The sequence below is a fragment of the Dipteris shenzhenensis genome, chromosome 9, assembly GCF_047967505.1.
Source record: "Dipteris shenzhenensis isolate YYH24624 ecotype China chromosome 9, Dip_SZ_1.0, whole genome shotgun sequence".
Lineage (NCBI taxonomy): Eukaryota > Viridiplantae > Streptophyta > Polypodiopsida > Gleicheniales > Dipteridaceae > Dipteris > Dipteris shenzhenensis.
The window spans coordinates 44183758-44203809 of NC_141604.1; the positions used below are offsets into that span (position 1 = coordinate 44183758).

A 20052-nucleotide genomic window follows, 5' to 3' on the forward strand; every position below is an offset into this window, starting at 1 on the left:
TTTCACTCTCCTCTTCTTATTCTCTTCTCCTTCTTGCTTCCTTATTCCTTTTCTTTCTTTCTCCCTTCTTCTTGTACTTATTCCCTTCTTATTTTCTTCTTCTTTCTCTCGTGTCCTTCTTTCTTCCTTCTTCCTTTTCTCCCCCCCCCCTTCTTCTTTCTTTTGGCTCTCTTTCTCTCCTTTTCCTCTCTTTGGGCTCTCTTTCTCTCATCTCTTCTATTCCTCTCTTCTTATTTCTATCTTTCCGCGTTTTTATCTTTTCACATTTTTGCATTTTCGCCTTTCCATCTTTCCGTGTTTCAATCTTTTCTCATTTTCGTCTATCTGCGTTTTCTATCTCGAGCCATTGTCTTGGAAGTTTTGCGTAAATATAAAGTTCTTCAAAGATCTTGGACTTAATATCTTGAAACTTCGACTACTCTGTTTTTTTGTATAAATCTTGGATATATATTACCCGGGTCTTTTTAGGGCTGACCACCCTCTTTTCGCATTTTCACTTTTTTGCAACATGCTCTTTACAAGCACAAATATGAGCGTATGCAAATGTGGCACATGTTTGTGAGTGCAAACATGCAACTACAAAGTTATATTGTTATTGTTTGAAAACATAAATTTTTAGCAAGTTTAATTGAAAGTTATATTGATTGAAACATAATTGCGCTATTTTGGCAAGTCGAACTCAAATGGTGAGTATAACTTTCATTTTATAATTTTTTGAAAAGATACATGTACACTATGCAAGACATATACACCCTTATCAAGTGTTGTTCTATATTATATGTTAATGTGTTACTACCAACAATCAACAAATCGCTATATGCATGTCGATGCCTCATTCATTATGGACATGGCACAATTGTTGCAACATTTTCCTTTCTCTTTTTGTAGCAATTGTGCATTTTGGTACTCTTGGATAGACCACAGAATTCATCCAAATACAACCAACACATGATTTTTCTTATAGAACAAAACATTAAATGAGAAGATGGAATATTTGTATCGTATATGATGGATATATTATGACACAACTTCGTCATTGCATTACTAGCCATAATAGCAGTAATTATTCATACCTATCTTGGTATGTTTAATGGACATGTTGAGGCATTGGATATTTTAAAACATTCCACAAATGCCCAAAAAATACATTCAATCTTGAGTATGACTTCCACATGCAACATTATAAAGCAATGCGTCAGTTAGACATGTAATATGGATGTTGACTTTACGTTTAATTATTGCAAAATATATGGGTAACTTATCTCATAAATTTGCATATGCAATGGTGAATCTCGATTAGCTCTTCTAGTGCATTAGCTTAAAAGGAAAGATAAGAGCCTTATCAAAAGTAAGTAGGTTTTAACCCAAAAACTCATTTTCCTCTCCGACCAACTTTGTACCAACATCATCAATCTCATCCATGCCAAAAGAAATTCCCACTTCATTCTCCCTACCAATCTCCTTAGCAATTTGCACTATTTCAACCTCATACATGCTTCTTGAAAGGTCACATGTGTGAATGGGGAAAAACATCATTTTGCAATTGGTTAATGCACATGGCAGCGTTCCTTAATGATCATCCAATCATTAGTTGCAATTGTGCATCCCTATGCATGCACAAAATTAGATATAAGCTCTTAGGAGTAATTTCCAATGAGAATATATTATTATGCATACAAATAATGAAATTACTCCTTCAATCAAGACCAAAAAAGCTTGAAATTATGAATTCCTCTAATCATTAAATGCACTTCACTACTTATTTACATTGTCAGAGTTGCAGATAATTGGATTATACACATAGGAGGGTTGGACTCCAAAAAATGAAAGTATGCAAACAAAGATTAAACATCTTTCACACTTGCAATTGCATCTTTCTTTTGAATTTGTTCACTTTATATTTTGGTAAAGAAGTACAAATTACACTTTCATATTTGTAGGTAGATTAGTGCAATGCCCCACTGAGCACATGTTGCTTGATACATGTAGCTCCCACCAATTAATTAATATGGAATGATTTTTGTTATAACAAAAAGGATGTTTTCCTTTCTATATAGTCACAAAGGTTTCCCTTTTCTAGAAGTCTTTTTCAAAGACATGCTGAAAACTAAAAAGGGAGTTTGGTGGGAAGCGAGGGAGCATGAGAGAGAGAGAGAGAGAGAGAGAGGCGACAAGCCCCTAGCTACTTAAGAAACAATTGAAATAAAGTATTAGAGTCCTCAACAACAAGTGAAACTAAGCTTAGATAGAAACATCAAAAGCTTAGATCCTCCGAATAGAATGAATTCAAACCCAATTTTAATTGAATGTGTTAATAGTAATTTGTCTCAAATATACTATTTCCCATTGCAAATTTATGAAGTAGCTTTAAAGATTTTTTTTCAAGCAATGTAAAGGTCCTCACCTAGATTATAAGAATTGTTAGAATATAATTTTCCTAGCCAAAGGAGGTGAGCAAGAGTCTTCAACCCAATTCATACTAATGTTTCAAGCATACAAGTTGTCCATTTGCCAAACCAACAAGTGTATAGCTGAAGCCATCAAATAAAGGCCAAGTAAAAAAATACATCAAGGATAGTTTTGGTAAGTATTGATGATAACCATTCAAGGCAAACATCTTTTCATCCGTAATACCACAAACATCTTTTCATCCTTAACCTCATGTAGTCTTAATTGATAAGTCGCACGCCTCAAGGTTTTTAACAAAACAAAAATCCCCGTCTCAAACACAAAAGTTGTGTGATTGGTCAACTATGAATTGCCATCAACTTGGCATCAAACTTGGAATTTACAATTTGTCAACCATAGCTCCAAGAGAAGTACGACGACATGACGAGTTTCTTTTGGAGAGGGCTCTTTGAGAATATGGACGCTGCATTGAGATATTCGTCTTGTTTTCATCCTCTATCAAATAGGCAATCCAAAGAGGAAAATTCCACTACTCTTGAATTGCTGAAATGTTATGTGTCTGAGCATAAGACACCAACCCACTGCAAAATCTCTCTATGACCTCATAGACATCAGCACCTGACAATGGGTGTAAATAAACATATGCTCACACATACATATCCACAAACCCACACATACTTGAGCATCCATTTATACCAAGATCTTCATATTGGCACTCTAGAGGTGACGGGCAGACTCAGCCATGACAAAGGCTAGCACTTAAGAAGAAGGCTAATCAAAAAGTAGTCCACATTCTCTTCATTCAAGCTACATTCAATATAGGGCATTTATTTTAATGCACCACTAATAGCCATTAATAGGCCACACAAAACAAAATCACCATTAACAAACCAGCAAAAACTGCGCCCCTTATTAGGCAAACAAAACAGCCAAGAAAAGCATCATATGCCCTAGGATCTTTGGTACATGTATGACAACAAAAGTGATAGTGAAGAGCAATCTTTACTTGGATATCTCTAATGACTCTTGGAGGTGAAATTTTAGTTTGGTCGTAGAAGCTTAATAACAAAACGATGCTTTCTCCAAAGGAGATGTATCCCTTTCATCATTTCCCTGCTTGATCATCAACGTAGCCACTATTATATTGCATTGCTTATGATTTATCAACTTGTAGCATTTTGGGCACCATCTTCCAAGTGTGATGCTGAATATAATCTTAGTAAAATGCAGTGTACATCAATTCAAGCATTAAAAATCTGTGAATAAGTGTTATCAAGTTCCAAGGATTTAACACAACACAATTGGAGCTCACCACAATAGCCGCATCTCATGGCTGTCACTTCCCATAGCATCAGATAGTCCCATGTGTGAGGGAACCCCTAGCTGACACGGTGCCAGTGGAAAACACCCAAACTCATCCTCTAAAAACTCAACACAGTACAGTTTCAATCTCATGATAGTTGCTCATAAGGTTGAAAACGACGAACTCCATCACGCATATTAGGGTCTAGCTACTATGACATCCCCACTGAGATCATCAACGCCCAACAGAGGGTTACATACACTAAGGCATTCTCAAGCACACAGTGATCTTTGAAACAAATTTGAGGTACAATAGCATACACAGGAGCCAACATTCCCCTACAATGAGTACAAAATTGTATCACAATTTGCAAAAGCTTTGAAGAGCACTGCAGGGAAGCCTCTAGGAACCATCTTTTCTCTGACACCGGTATTGCATTGGGCATTGGTGCATACACACGCACTATGGCATTCTTAAGCATACGTTTAAAAACTGCTTCAATAAGTAGCACACTCGCACTATTGTTAACATCCCTAGCAACACATGCATGTGACAACAAACTCACCCGATATACCTTTGTAAGACTAGAATAAAAAGTTCGGACAATCATACAAATTTAGATTTTTTGTTGTTCTAAAGACCAAAAAATCTACACAGAAAATAAAAGAGAAAATGAAAGGGAAGAAAAAAGAGGTAAACAAAAACTTTTATGAAAAACAAAAGGAAGACATATTAGCAAGCAAAGCAACACTTAATGTCGTCGTCAATGCCCAAGCATAAGCAGCTATACTGGGTTTCTAAAGACCCGCGGAGTCTCTTGGGCAAACCCAGTGCTTACTAAAATACGTCAAATAAAACAAAAGAGAAAGAAAACAAGAAATAAATAAGAAAGGAAGGTGACTAAGCAAAAATAAGCAAGCAAGTCAAGAAGAAAAAAAATCTTCGAAAAAACTGGAATTCTCTCTCTCTCTCTCTCTCTCTCTCTCTCGCTCTCTCTCTCTCTCATTTAAAACATAAAAAGCTAAATGGAGACGATATACTGAAAGGCACATCCCCTTGGGTTGCCAAACTCACCCAATATACTGGAAGGCACATCCCCTTCGGTTGCCAAAGCTCCTTTCTCATCAAAACAATTACACAAGATGTAGAGATAATCCAAGAAATAAATACCCGCATAAATATACAATTGCACTAAGTATGCATGGTGAAAGCCTCTGGCAACAGCTCTTCTCAAACTTGAGGTGGATACTGCATGGGGGCAAGGTAATGTGCAGCCGTTGTAACAGCAGATAAAGCAACAGAGGTGAGAAGAATTTTAGAACCGCTCCCAGTTCTGGCAGCCATCAGTGCTCCTGTAGCAGCCCCTGCAACAGTTGCATTAACCTGCATTTTTGCCAGTATAGAGGGTATTAATCATGCATAGCCACTGTTTCAAGATCAACACACAGAGTAGTGTTTTCAATCCAACAGGAAAAAGCTCCAAAAGGGACAACAATTCATCTACATCACTACCCAAAAAATGGGGAAAAAATACATCAAATCACCATGATGCAGCAGAATCATTCAAGCCACAACATCCACATAAGCATACCACACATTAATAATTCACGATGACTTTTTGAACTCTAAGGAAACAAAAAACTTTATTTGTTGACTGTGATAGTTCTTCAATCTCCTCTTGATGACTACTCTGCATAAAGGATTTTGCTCCAATTCACACCCATTGACTTCAAAAATGGGCTGGTAGATCCCTCCCTCTCGCCACTCAGCCCCTTCCCCCTCTGGGAGGAGGAAAACTGCCAAGATGAAGCGTGAATGGGAGGGGGAAGAGGAGGAGCAGTAGGTCCTGAGGGAGGGGGAGCGAGCAGCCTGAAGGGACAGACAGAGAGGGAGAGTCGGCAGAAGTAGAGGAGGGGGGGGAGCAAGGGGCATGAGGCTGAACCAGGAAGAGGGGGAGAGGCTTGCTCCACTTACAATGAGATTCTAGAGGCCCTAAAACTTTTGCAATGGCAGAAATAATCGTCGCCTTCCTCCAGCATTCATGGAGCAAAGTTGCCACTCCTCTTCTTGAACAATGCCTCATTGTCCCACTCTTGGATCCATCCCATTCCAAGGAAGGAGGTAGAGCCAATATCCAACAATAGCACCTATGGGACATAGTTGTGATCGGCAGTCAAAAGGGCACAGACTTACTGGCAGACCAGTCTGGTCTGTGGGCTCAGTAGACCCATAGATTAAATCTGGTAGGCCAGATCAAGGCAATTAGCCTATGTATAGGCCCCACTCAGGAGGAACAATCTGGCAGTTCAGTCCACCTCTTTGAAGGTGTTTGTAGCAGCAGGGTGCAACAAAGCCACCAGCAAGCAGATAATACAAGCAGCCCTTGGCACATGTGGAGAGCTAAGTCAGTGAGTAGAACACACAGGTGCAGATAGAGTGCTGAAAAAGGAATTTGGGGCTCCTCCCTGAGCCAATGAAGACCTCATTTGGGAGGCACACAGCAGAAGGAGAGAGCAGGAGGCCGGGCAACACTTTGTGGCCTCCAATCTAGCACCACTGAAGCAGCATCCCACTATCCACATGGTGTAGGTTGTGTCTGCACTCTTGTACTTATCTTTTGGTCCTACCTGTGGACATATCTATTTGAGTTTTTGTTGCCATATCTCACTGTCTATTGGTGCAGAAATTGAACTAGCTGTCCTTGCATATTCAAGAGTATAAAGATACTCTATTTTCATATCGATCGCATCACATAATGCTTGGCAAGGAATGGTTAACCCGGATGTGGACCACGTGGGCCATACAATATCTTTTTGTATGAATGGCTAGTCGATCAGATTGATTGTTGATCTTAATGGCCCAGTGGCCAAATTTTCGTCTTTCCACGACTTAAACACAAGAAACTGTTATTACATGATGCTTCTTTGTAACTCTAGGAAAGTCGATATTTTAGAAGCCTAATTCTGTTGCTCATGTGTGTTTCATCAAATTAGATTTTTTAGTTATTTCTCGTAAATTGGAAAGTAGTTGCAAGCCAAAACTGTCTTAATTTTTGTGTGAAGCAATGTGTTCTGAAATTCAGTTGTACATGTTAATAATCTGAAATGCTTGGACAGCCATATAAGGCTCATTTCATGGACTTGGATTGTCGTTCCAGGACTCTGGACGTACTAGCAGGATTGTGGATTCAATCCAAGGTATTATACCCACTGCTACAGCCCCTTCAGCTGCTTTGGAAACCTGTAAGACCTTTAGCCAATCCTGAAGAGTCACAACTACTCCAAAGTTTGCTAGCTGAATTATGGCCTCTCACCTCAATGGAGTGCGATGCTCAACCAGTTTTTAAGCAACCCTAAAGATTGAGTCTTAAAGAAAAAGACAAAATGGTCTGGCAATTATCCGAATATATCCCTATGCGACACATCCATCCCAACAAATATCCCAAGGGACACTAGTCATTTTGGTGGGAAAATGGGATAGTACCATGCGTATGTGTTGGACTATAAAGCATATATTTTGTCCATATCTAGGAAAGTTTATATCATGTTTCTGAATGACATAATTGTGTACAGATATCGTTTATCTACCTTATAGACCGTCTGAAGGTTACTTTACCCATCCTTCAGAGGGAGATTCTATATGCAAAGATGTCTAAGTGTGACTTCTTAAAGAGAGAACTATTGTATCTTGGCCACATTATCTATATTGTCATTATCTGTATTGACACCGACGTGGCCAGTATTATGCACTATCATGGAGGAGAGAGACTTTTTAAGATTCACCAAGTTTTCCCCGACTTCCACCTGTGAATATGTGCACATTGTGCTACCCCTCTCCAATCTTTTGAAAAAAGGAGACACAGGGATTCCTTACAGATACTGTATACAACTATTGTCTGGACATGCTCTAAAAGCATGCTTTAAAAAGCTGAAGTATGCAGTGACTACCACACCATTCATGGATGAGACGGATGCTAGTGATTATGCCATTGGAGCAGCCTTGTTTCAGCCTGTGGCTTTTGTTAGTCAAAATCTGACACCAGCATAGGTCCAATATTCTACGCAAAAAAAGGAGCTATGCAGTTCATGAGTGGAGAATTAAAGACATTATATGGCTCCACATTTATGGTTTGTGTAGATAACACATCACTTGCATAATTCCGTAATGCTTCTGACTTACGTGGTCAAAAGGCTAATGGTTTGAGTTTATCAGGATTTCGACTTTGAAATTCGATACAAACAAACCACCAACGTGGTGGCTGATGGGTTTTGTGAACTTTTTCAGTCTCACTGAGATTGGAAACCAATCTTTTTCTATCCGTTAAAGGCTGTATGAGCATGATTATTTAGCATCAGGTCCAGGTAGGGGCATGCCTAGATGAACCAAGTGGTTCAAGTTTAAGGGGAGACAAATCCAAGATCAGTATTTCATTCGGAATGGTCTCTTGTTCCAAAAGAGTAGAGTCTACATACCAGACATCCAAGACACAAGTAAAAAAATGAACTTCAATTGTCATGACACCCCTTGTTCTAGACCTTGTATCCAACGAAAGTTGGCTTTAATCACACAGGATTTTTTTTGGTGTTAGATGATGCAGACTAACATTATGGTTAAAAGTGTCAATAATGTAAAGTCAATAAGGTGGAGTAACTGAGACAAGGTGGCTTGCTGCATCTATTGGAAATCCAAGATAAAAAGTATTTCCCTGGAATTTATGGTTGGATTGCCACAAACCAATGTCGGCATGATGCCATATGAGCGGTTGTGGATAGACTGACCAAGATGGTCACATTCAATCCAACAAAGACAAAAACTTCCACTCCACAACTGGCACAAGTGCTTGTGCAGATGTTATTTAGGCTCTATAGACTACCAACAGCACTACTAGCTGTTGGTTGCGCTGCCATACACAGATCTTCCAGAATCCACACCCAGCGGGATCTGATGCACATCTAGCCATACAGCTTGCAAGCATTGACGTCAAGTTGGGTGTACAAAATGGACCCTGCTGTACAACCTACCGTACAGCTATGCAATTCTGGTAAGCCTTTCGGAGCCAACATATGCTATTCCAAAACCATGAATCAGCCTTATCACAAGTTACTAGTCCTCTGAAGAATTTTACAACTTCAGGCTATTTCTAGCGAGGAATGTGTGCATCCTTCACAAGAACAAGCACACAATAATGAATTTCCACTTTCTCCATGCAAAAGGACTCTTTGACAACACCCGCAAAACACCCCAAGGGACGTGCTAGCAGCTCAAGCCCCAGCCATAGATCCTAGTATAAAGGATCACCCTCCGAGCCTGAGGTCTAGACCACCATACGAAGCTAGCCAACCTCAAGGTCAAAACATTCGTTCGATACCACATGCTCCTTCCCAAGCTAACAGGTCTACGTCCAGAGGAGGCTCCACTCCTCGGACAGAGCCCTTGGCTCATACTTATAGGCCTAGCACTAGCTATCTTAGTAGTTAGCCTTAACTTCAGGCTTCATGCATAAAGTAGCTTTACTTTACCAAAACCTTTTTCTAAATTAGCTCTGCTAATCCTAGAGTGCCTAGATGTAAACCTCATCCATGCTAGCTCTAGTCTCAACCATATGCTAATCCAAACCCTAGGTTAGACTACATCTTCATCTTAGGTCCAATCCAAGATCTACCTTGACCCTAGATAGTCCAATCTTGGTTAGGCCCCTAGTTTGCCCAGTTATGGACATAACACGCCCACTAATCAAATACACAAGGATTTTTGTGTGAAATGCATGCCTCCGAGACAACTATACACTAAAAAAGGTAAAATGCCACCCTCCACGTAGCGCCAATCGAGCTGTCCAAAGGATAGCATCTGGGAGATTGTTGCCATCATCATGACCTACAACATTTGGGTAGCACGCTCTAGCCTAGTCATGTGGGGGTAGAAAATCCGACCAATTTTTGTTACATCAAATATACCTTTGGGTGATGTAAGAGCAAGGTACAGATGGTTCCAAAATAATTGCTAAGCGTCATGAACGTCTTTGCCCAGTATCTCTTATATTCTCAGAGATTGAGAAATTTGTTCGTTGTATAGCCCTAAGCCCACCAAGTTGGTTGTTGGAAGCTACTCTTGGATACCATAGACAATGAGCCAGACCCTGGAGAAGCACACTACAAGTTCTGCCTCAAGGACAGCTAACATTGTATTGATTTCATCACACATAATGAAAGACTCTTCTCCCTACAAGGAGGAAGGATGTATAATCACGTCTGCTAACAATAGATAGCAAAGAAAAAAGACGAGTGTTTTTAAAAAACTAGAAAAGATTCGCACTTAGTATCTTGCACAACATTGTATGGACTTTTTCATTTAAAGAGACGCGAGCGCACACACTTTTTTTGGTGAAATCTTACATTTTTGTGTGGAAAACCCCAAAAAGGGGTAAAAACCCACCAATAAGTACAAAGTAAAAATTTACAAGTAAAGCCTCAGAGCAAAAGTCATGAGGCAGCCAAGTAAAAAGTTACAAGATTCAAACTCGAGGAGGATCAAAGACAACATTCTCCAGTTTCAGATTGTTGCTTTCTAAAAATTGATGCAGTGAAGAAACTGCACCATCAATACAAACCACCTGTTTTTTGCCCTTGTGATTCTTCTTTATATAAGCTGGGAGCCTGAATTTTTGAATCACAGGGTCAAAAACCTGTTGCAACATAGGATGAAAAGACTCCAGAGAAAAAGAGACATCTGCATCCTGAGAAAGAGACTCTGGCATAGTCATCACAGGCAAAGGAACTGGAGCAATGTCTGCACTCTCTGACGAAGGAGCTGCATCGGATAAATCAGGGCTGATCATATTAACTTCACTTCGAGTATCAACCGGAGAAATAGCAAGCACATCAACTTGTATAATGCCCTCATCAAGGGGCACATCCATATCCTGAGGAGGAGGAAGTTGGTGATGCTTAATAGGAGTCCGATCCTGAACTTTCGTAGCAACAGAAAGATTGGCCTGTGACTTATCTACCTTTCTCCAATAGTGCTTCTGAACAGTAAGAGAAGGCTTCTCCAGTGAAGCCATAGCAAAAACTGGAGGAGAAGGGAGAGTAATCTTGACAGCTGAGGAAGGAGCAGGAGGAGTGATCTTGGAAGCAGAAGAGCAATCACGTGCAAAGTGACCAACCTGGCGGCACCGATAACATGCTGTAGGAAAAGAGGCGAAATGCAGCCTGATTCGCATCGGATGAGCAAATCCCAAATCAAGATCTAGAGTAAAAGGCACGGGCTGCATCATATCCCACAGAACACAAAGTCGAACATCCCGAGTAGCCTGCAGGAACTCTTATCTCGGAATATGCAGAGGCCTCTCCAAAAAAGCTGCAAGGTTGGAAAGATGCTGAAGAAGAGGCACAGGCAGCGCTTTGAGGGTAATCCAAACCGGACAATACGTCAAAAGGGAAGCAGCCGGATCAAAAAGTGGATCCCAGGGCATCACATAGGCAAAGAAACCTGCCCCAAGAACCCCACAACGGCTAACAAGACTCTCCACCACCTCAGTCGTAGGACATTAGGCCTAATAAAACCTTTTGCCCATAAAGACAAAGGAAGAAATAATATTTGGGCCCACTGCAGCTTCAGCCCATCGACGGAGTTGTGCTACAGAAAGAATCCTACCCATAAAAAAGAGACAAACCCCAAACTGTTGAGCCTGTCCAAAACCGGAGACCAAAAGGGTAGAATCCAAAGACCGAACAAGAGGTGAACCCGAGGAGGGAACTTCTGCAACAGAAGCAACACATAGCTGACGAAGAAGTTCCAACTGAAAGGGAGAAGAGGGACCATCCGCAATATCCAGTTTCATTGACTTGAGCAAGCGCGAAGAAGCCAAACCACCATGCTTCTGCCGAGTGAAGTGGGAGCTGCGATGAAGAGCTCTGCTGCTCTCCTCCCTTGTCCGTACACTTGTCGACCTCCATACCTTGCCCGTGCATGCCTGTACGGCCCTCGTCCCCTTCCGTACCCTCCTTCTCAGCCTCTGCGTCCGTACAGATCTTGCAAGCTTCAGTCTCTTCCCAGTGCGCCTCCGTACAGCTCCCGTACAATTCCGTAAAGAAATCATACCCTGCTGTCCAGCCCACGGTCCTTTCCGTACAGCCTCTATGTGCTTCTATACAGCTGTCTTTCCCCGTCTCAGCCTCTACCGTACCTCTGTCCGTACCCTTGCCCTCTCCTTCCCTGCCTATCCCTTCTCTCCAACAGCCGACTGCTCCTGCTCTACAGCATTATGTACAGCCTCGGTCTTCTACTTCAGATCTGCAGCAGCCTGTATCTGATTTGCAACAGCAGCCTCCTACTGCTTCGTCTGATGGTTCCTTTGTCTTCAAGGTTTCAGCCCCTCCTTTTGACACGCGCGCGCACACACACACACACACACACTTGAGTTTGCAATGTCAACACTTCAACTTATTGCCACAATGTACATATGCTAAAGAGTTGTGCTCAATTAAACAAGCAATGATCAATACTACCCACATGCAATGGATCATGTACAAAAGAAAAATGATCTTGCATTAGAGCTTCACACTTTACAGTAAAATTCAATGTATAATAAGAGACATTCAGGACTAGGCATCCCAAGCTTGAGAGTATGATTGCAATAGAAGCTTCACCACACAACTACTTAAAGTAGGTCCTGAAGATTTGGAGCATGTGTTACTTTTGTCATCGAGCAATTCATGCACACACATGCACCCCCCCTTCTAAGTTAGAATCTTGTTCATGAAAACCTACTTTGTTGTTAGCTAATTTATCCATCCAGGAAATGCATATAAATCATAAATCCTTCATCCATAAACACACAATGGACAGCTTAGAAATACAGTGCTACATCATTCGAGGGTGTGTAATCCTGATTACTATCCATGCATTTTTCACCTAACAACATTTTCTTGAAGCGAAAAGCAAAACCTGCATAAATATTAACATGAGCACCAATAAGAAAAAGACTAAGAAAATCATTACAATATACATGACACTTACCCAATCCCTTCTTCTTCTTAACCTTTCAACACCACAATTCAATCCAAGATAGGTTCCTGCAACACAACCTACAGTCCACAACATTTGTTGATGTACTTAATAACTAAACCATGGGATACAAAACGTATTATTATCGCAATAGCTTCATTTTTACTCTAGCCTTCTTTCAAGCATTCTAGAGAGAAACAATGGTGTTTTTCTCAAGCAAAGCGAAAATGCTTAACCAAAACCTTAATTGATCACTTTAACACACACAAAGAACACCCTCTCTCTCTCTCTCTCTGTGTGTGTGTGTGTGTGTGTGTGTGTGTGTGTGTTTTTCTCAAGCAAAGTGGAAATGCTCAACCAAAAACATGATGCAGATTAAACCATCACACTACTCGGAGGGGATTGCCCAAGCAAAGGCCATCACTCTCGAGTGATCACGGAGACTGCGCCCCCCACCACAACAATAGGCGACTCGGCACCTGGTTATGTATTTCGACTCTATGATTGAGTACTAGTTTTTTAGTTCTGAGCTTTGAGCTTAGTTTAGTTTAGTACTCAGCAACATGCCTTAGCGAGCCCTCTGCTTCAGCCCATAGTGGCTTGTATGAGTTACTCAGTGAGTGATTGTACTTTGTCTCATAAGCCCGCAACGCCTCCCGAAGACGGTAATACATCTCTCTCTCTCTCTCTCAAATCACATAGTGTGTAACATGCAACCGTTATCTGATCGTGTAATTCACAGCAAAACCTTCTTTAAACCTTTAGCGAGAAACATCCTACGGCCTGACCCATGCTTGAATTTATGAAGAAGGATCTGTTCTGGCTGCAAAACTTCGGCTTCATCAAGAACTTCAGGTTGTTGCTCGTCGGAAATCTCTAAAAGAGGAGGTCCAAAATATGGCTTCAACCAAGCTACATGGAACACGTTGTGCATAGTCCAACTATCTGGTAGGCGTAACTTCATTGAGACATCGTTGATCGTTTGAATAATAGGGAATGGTCCGAAGCTCCTGAAGGACAGCTTAGGGCATCGCTTGCCCACCTGCTTCAATCGTTGCTTGATAATGCCTAAATACACCCATTGACCCTTTTTATATTGGACATCTCGTCTGGATTTATCAGCTTGGCGTGTATACGATGCTTGAGCTTTGGCGATGCGGCTTTTCAGGGACTCCGTAATCGCTGCCATGGATTCAATGGTTTTGTTGGCTTCAAGAGATGGAGACACCATTCGGGTGAGGAGTGAGGTAAATTGCCGTCCAAACACTGCTTCATAAGATGTGCGACCAATACTCGAAGAATAGGTATCGTTTAGAATGGCCTGCACAAGCGGAAGAAACTGCTCCCACTTTCCCTTAGCATCATGACAATATGATTTCAAAATATCAAATGCCATACCATTATACTTTTCCGTCTCGCCGTTCGATTGCGGATGAAAAGCGTTGGACATCTGCAGCTTAGTACCAAAATTATCAAACAAGGCGCGCCAAAAGTTAGACGTAAACTTGGAGTCCCTGTCGGATGTGATGGTCTTTGGCAACCCTCCAACGGGATACCAATACTTGATAAACAAACGAGCTACATCTTCAGCACTGGCCATTTGTTTGTAGGGAACGAGCATACAATATTTACTAAAGTGACAAACAATAGTAAGACATTGAGTATTACGCGTACCTGCCGATGCTCATACCTATGTCCTAGAAAGGACCGTCGGGGATTGGCAATGGCATAAGTAAGCCTGCCGCTTTCTTGTGAGCAGCCTTGACCTTTTGGCATATTTGACAATTCTGCACATAGCTGTATATGTCCTTCCGCATCTTTGGCCAATAGAAATAGCACTCTAACTTCTCTAAAGTCCCGTTGATACCTCTGTGACCACCAGTAAGGGTGTCATGGGCATCATGAAGAAGCAACTGTTATATATCTTTGAGTACACACAACCTTTTCTTATAGAAAAGCCAACCGCTCTCTAATGAGTAATGGCCTTGAGCAAGCGATCCTCTAAAAACACAACATAGTGCAGTTTCAATCTCATGATAGTCACTCACAAGGTTGAAAACCATAAACTCCATCATGCATAGCAGGGACTAGCTACTATGACATCCCCACTGACGTCATCAACGCCCAACAGTGGGTGTAGACCATAGTATAAAAATATGCTCTCACACATACAAATCCACACACCCACACATACTTGAGCATCCATTTATACAAAGTCTTCATACTGAGTTTCTGTCGGCACTCCGGAGGTGAAGGGCAGACTCAGCCATGACGAAGGCTAGCACTAAAGGAGAAGGCTAATCAAAAGGTAGTCCAAAATCTCTTCATTCAAGCTACAACTGCTCGTGAAGTCTAAACGTTTTCATTTTAGTCTCTCCCCAACGAGCATCTAAATCTAAATCTAGCTGATAGGGCAACACACCATTTAAGATAGAAAGAATTATCACAAAACCAGCAGGCCGCAACTTGGACAAAAACTTCACAAGGTGAAATTTGCACGTCCGCTAATACGACAGAAGCATATACCTAGATGAATCCAGGAACATTCCCAAACTCATCCTCTAAAAACACAACATAGTGCAGTTTCAATCTCATGATAGTCACTCACAAGGAAACCATAAACTCCATCATGCATAGCAGGGACTAGCTACTATGACATCCCCACTGACGTCATCAACGCCTAACAGTGGGTGTAGACCATAGTATAAAAATATGCTCTCACACATACAAATCCACACACCCACACATACTTGAGCATCCATTTATACAAAGTCTTCATACTGAGTTTCTGTCGGCACTCCGGAGGTGAAGGGTAGACTCAGCCATGACGAAGGCTAGCACTAAAGGAGAAGGCTAATCAAAAGGTAGTCCAAAATCTCTTCATTCAAGCTACAACTGCTTGTGAAGTCTAAACGTTTTCATTTTAGTCTCTCCCCAACGAGCATCTAAATCTAAATCTAGCTGATAGGGCAACGCACCATTTAAGATAGAACGAATTATCACAAAACCAACAGGCCGCAACTTGGACAAAAACTTCACAAGGTGAAATTTGCATGTCCGCTAATACGGCAGAAGCATATACCTAGATGAATCCAGGAACATTCCCGAACTCATCCTCTAAAAACACAACATAGTGCAGTTTCAATCTCATGATAGTCACTCACAAGGAAGAAAACCATAAACTCCATCATGCATAGCAGGGACTAGCTACTATGACATCCCCACTGACGTCATCAGCGCCCACACATACAAATCCACACACCCACACATACTTGAGCATCCATTTATACAAAGTCTTCATGCTGAGTTTCTGTCGGCACTCCGAAGGTGAAGGGCAAACTTAGCCATGACGAAGGCTAGCACTAAAGGAGAAGGCTAATCAAAAGGTAGTCCAAAATCTCTTCATTCAAGCTACAACTGCTTGTGAAGTCTAAACGTTTTCATTTTAGTCTCTCCTCAATGAGCATCTTCTAGCTGATAGGGCAACGCACCATTTAAGATAGAAAGAATTATCACAAAACCAGCAGGCCGCAACTTGGACGAAAACTTCATAAGGTGAAATTTGCATGTCCGCTAATACGGCAGAAGCATATACCTAGATGAATCCAAGAACATTCCCAAACTCATCCTCTAAAAACACAACATAGTGCAGTTTCAATCTCATGATAGTCACTCACAAGGTTGAAAACCATAATCTCCATCATGCATAGTAGGGACTAGCTACTATGACATCCCCACTGACGTCATCAGCGCCCAACAGTGGGTGTAGACCATAGTATAAAAATATGCTCTCACACATACAAATCCACACACCCACACATACTTGAGCATCCATTTATACAAAGTCTTCATACTGAGTTTCTGTCGGCACTCCGGAGGTGAAGGGCAGACTCAGCCATGACGAAGGCTAGCACTAAAGGAGAAGGCTAATCAAAAAGTAGTCCAAAATCTCTTCATTCAAGATACAACTGCTTGTGAAGTCTAAACGTTTTCATTTTAGTCGCTCCCCAACGAGCATCTAAACAGATATAACCATTGTATACACAGATACCCTGACGTGCAAACATGTCCTCGGCAGCAATTTATATATGCCCTCACTAATCGCCATTTCCCCATGCTGAACCTGCCTTTCGCAGGTGCAAAGTTGCAAACTAAGCCAAAAAGCTTCTTGGACCTGTATATGGCCTCCTTTAACTGCAACAATGGCGTAAACATGCCCCTCGATGTTTGGGCTGAGAGCACTCACAGCTGGGCAACCACCACAGGGCCCAAACAGATGGTAGTGACTTGAAGCCCTGAAAAGCTGTGCAACTGAGACATTCAACAGGGACCAGTAGGATAAATTTAAAGATTATTCCGACGGAGACACTCTTTGCTTGTACAATTGGTATCACAGCCTGTTCTTAAGTTTGCTTACCCAACCCAACATTTCCCTGAGTTTGGCAATACCCTGAATGCATGATTTAAATCCATTGACTTAATTCACTTCCAACTCATTTCGTATATCAAACCCTTGAGCCTACAGTTCAAACACTCAATCCACTTTTGAGATCTTTTGTACACGTTATGGATATGTTCAATAAAGCATGGCCGAGCTTACCCCACAAAAAGCTGTTTTTGGCGACAGATTTGGCCTGCATTCACACACCAATAAACCTTGATAAGAATGTGAATTCAGATGCTCGTTGTATTCAACATCTCACCCTTCAAGACTGGCAGACTTCAATAACAAAAATCATCACACACCAAAACATTGTGTGAAATATGACAACAAACAAAAAATGTTTAGTCTTCCAAAATATATCAAGTCGTTCAGATAAAGAAAGCCTTTAGATGTTAGCAATCACACTTAAGAGCTTAGCCAAATCAGCAACGATATGTAATCTGACGAAACATTGTACTCCATAGGCATTGGAATTGAATGATATCGTGATCTTTCTCTTATCTTGCCTAGCTTACCACGTACAAAGCCCGTGAAGAACCTTTATGGCCTGAAACAGTTCGACAGAGTAAGTATATCATACTGTTAGATATATAGAAATGACTTAAACTAAAATCGATGAGAACTGACCTGCTCGGTTAACAGAAACAGGACATCACAAAACAGATATCGCACGAGCATCGATGAGTTGTCCCACCTTCTTTCCGTGAATCATGCGATCCCGTGAAAAATCCCCAAGCAAAACCAGCCTGAAAGCAAATTCTTTAGAGTGTTGAACAAAGTGAAGAAGGCGAAAGCAAAGAAAAAAGAGAGAGCAGTTGAGAGCAACATGCAGGATAAAGAAGGCAATTCAATGACGTACAAGCTTGGTAACCAAGATTCATACTACAGATGCCAGCAAGATCTCGTTTTACTGCAGAAAGAGACGGTATTGCGAGAACTACGACATCTCGCCGTCTAGACAAACATCAGGCATACCACCTGAAGGTCCATCAAAAAGCATAACCATTATGAACATTAAAGGGAGAGAAAAGACTGCGAGTATGTGCGGAGAGAGGGACTGAGAGGATGAAAAAGCTCACCGTGGCCATGCGAAGAGAGCCATCTACCATACGGGCAGAGCAGGGAGGACCTTCCTCGAACAATTCTCGCATACTCATCGTCGAAGATGTCTGAAGGGGCAATGGAGTGAAAAGCTTGAATTCTGTGTCTTTTAGAAAATACACTACGACATGATTCTAAAGTTTTCTTCCTCTTTTCCTTACAAAATCACACGTCACCACCCATGTGCACGTGGCTCCACCTTGCTGGTGGCGTTTTCGCCACTTGCACATCGCTGGCGGCTACTCGCAATGGTTTGAGTTTCGGGCTCCCAACCCTCACGCCATGGGTTCAAGCCTTGGAGGCTCGGGCATTGCGTCCTAGCTTGTGGCCAGGTGCGTGTGGAGAGAGTGTGTGTGTGTGTGTGTGAATGCCACAGCTGTGGACCCATTGCCCATCGGTCCAATCCCTCGATAGGACCATGGGTGCGTCAACATGGTGTGGGTGTGTTCAACAAAAAAAAAGGAAAAAAGTGTGCTGCATTATAGTTCATGCGTTTCTAGAAGAGGGCGCATTCAGTGCGATGCTTATTTTGGAACCTTCATTTTGGCAGGTAACAAACTCCGCATTCGTGCGCCACCCCTTCAAACAAGGGTGCCCAATGGCTCCTTTACTCTTTGCAATCAACACGGTTCCCCTCATACGTCTAGTGAAACAGAAAGTGGCTGAAGGTAGGCTACATGGTTCAATAAGACTTCCAAATAGAGAACAGTTGGTGTTGCAGCTCTTTGCAGATGACTTAATGGCCCTTTGTCACGAACAGAGATCATCTGTAGATGCCCTAATAATGCATTCAGTAGCCCTCTTTTGCCAAGCATTAGGTTCTATATGCAACTGGGATAAGTTTTTTGGAGTTGGGCTCTTTAGAGATACCCCACAAACTGGTTAAGTGGACTTCCGGTTCAATGGATAGGAGAAGTTGAAGTCATTAGGTACCTAGGTGCCCCAATTGGGATCGGCCTATCTATAAAACAAAGATTTTAGTGGTTTAAAGAGAAGGTTAAAGCCAAACTGAGGGTATGGCATGGCATATCCCTCGGTTGGAATGCAAGATTACTAATCATAAAGCACATTCTATCGGCTTCAGTCACCTACGTAGCCTCAGTTTGGGCCTTCAAGCAAACACTCGTGTTCAGAGCCTTTCTCCTGGTTGAAGATGATGGAAAGAGGTGAATGCACTACATTGCACGGGACACTTTGAAGATCCCAAAGCAACTAGGAGGTGTAGGGCTACCTAATATTTCCACCAAAAACGTCTCCTTGGTGGGGAAATGGCTGCCACTCTTGCTACATAGCAGCACCTGTTAGCACGATGGTTTATTGAGCATGGGAAAGGAATGAAGGTGGGGACTTGGAAAGGTCTCCTATGGTATGAGAAGCCGGTCTCAGATTTTCCACTAAGAGCGGATGGCTCCGCCGATATGATGCAAGGGCTGATATATGCTTGGAAGGCCTGCATTGCTAAGTTGCCATGGAAGGGATTGAGCGGGATGAAGGGAGATGCTAGCCTGAGTGAATCAATTTGGTGGAGTAACGCAATAAGAATTGAGGGTCATGCCATTGCAAGACAAGACATAAAGAAGGCACGAGCCATATGCAAGAAAGGCCCAAAGTACTGGTCTCAGCTGTGGATCATGTCAAAGGGGGATTGGAAGCCCATTGGGGATGTTTGTTGCGAATTCTCTCTGTCAATCCAGGAGACGACATTCGTATATAGAACTCTGCGTGGACTACTGGCCCACGAACTGCATTGACCAGCCCAGCCGTAGACACTCCCAATGGTTGTTTGGAA

General features: G+C 41.9%; 1 protein-coding gene across 1 annotated transcript; it reads right to left on the reverse strand.

Annotated features, from left to right (window-relative positions):
- Positions 1-4692: 4692 nt before the first annotated feature.
- Positions 4693-18380, reverse strand: ATOEP16-4 (Mitochondrial import inner membrane translocase subunit Tim17/Tim22/Tim23 family protein). The gene is made up of 6 exons (XM_087379687.1): positions 18242-18380; positions 17857-17908; positions 17678-17709; positions 17319-17352; positions 12731-12798; positions 4693-5095 (listed from the first exon to the last, which is right to left on the reverse strand). The coding sequence occupies exons 1-6, from the start codon at positions 18317-18319 to the stop codon at positions 4943-4945; spliced, it is 417 nt and encodes a 138-aa protein (XP_087235813.1). The 5' UTR covers positions 18320-18380; the 3' UTR covers positions 4693-4942.
- Between the last annotated feature and the right edge of the window lie 1672 nt (positions 18381-20052).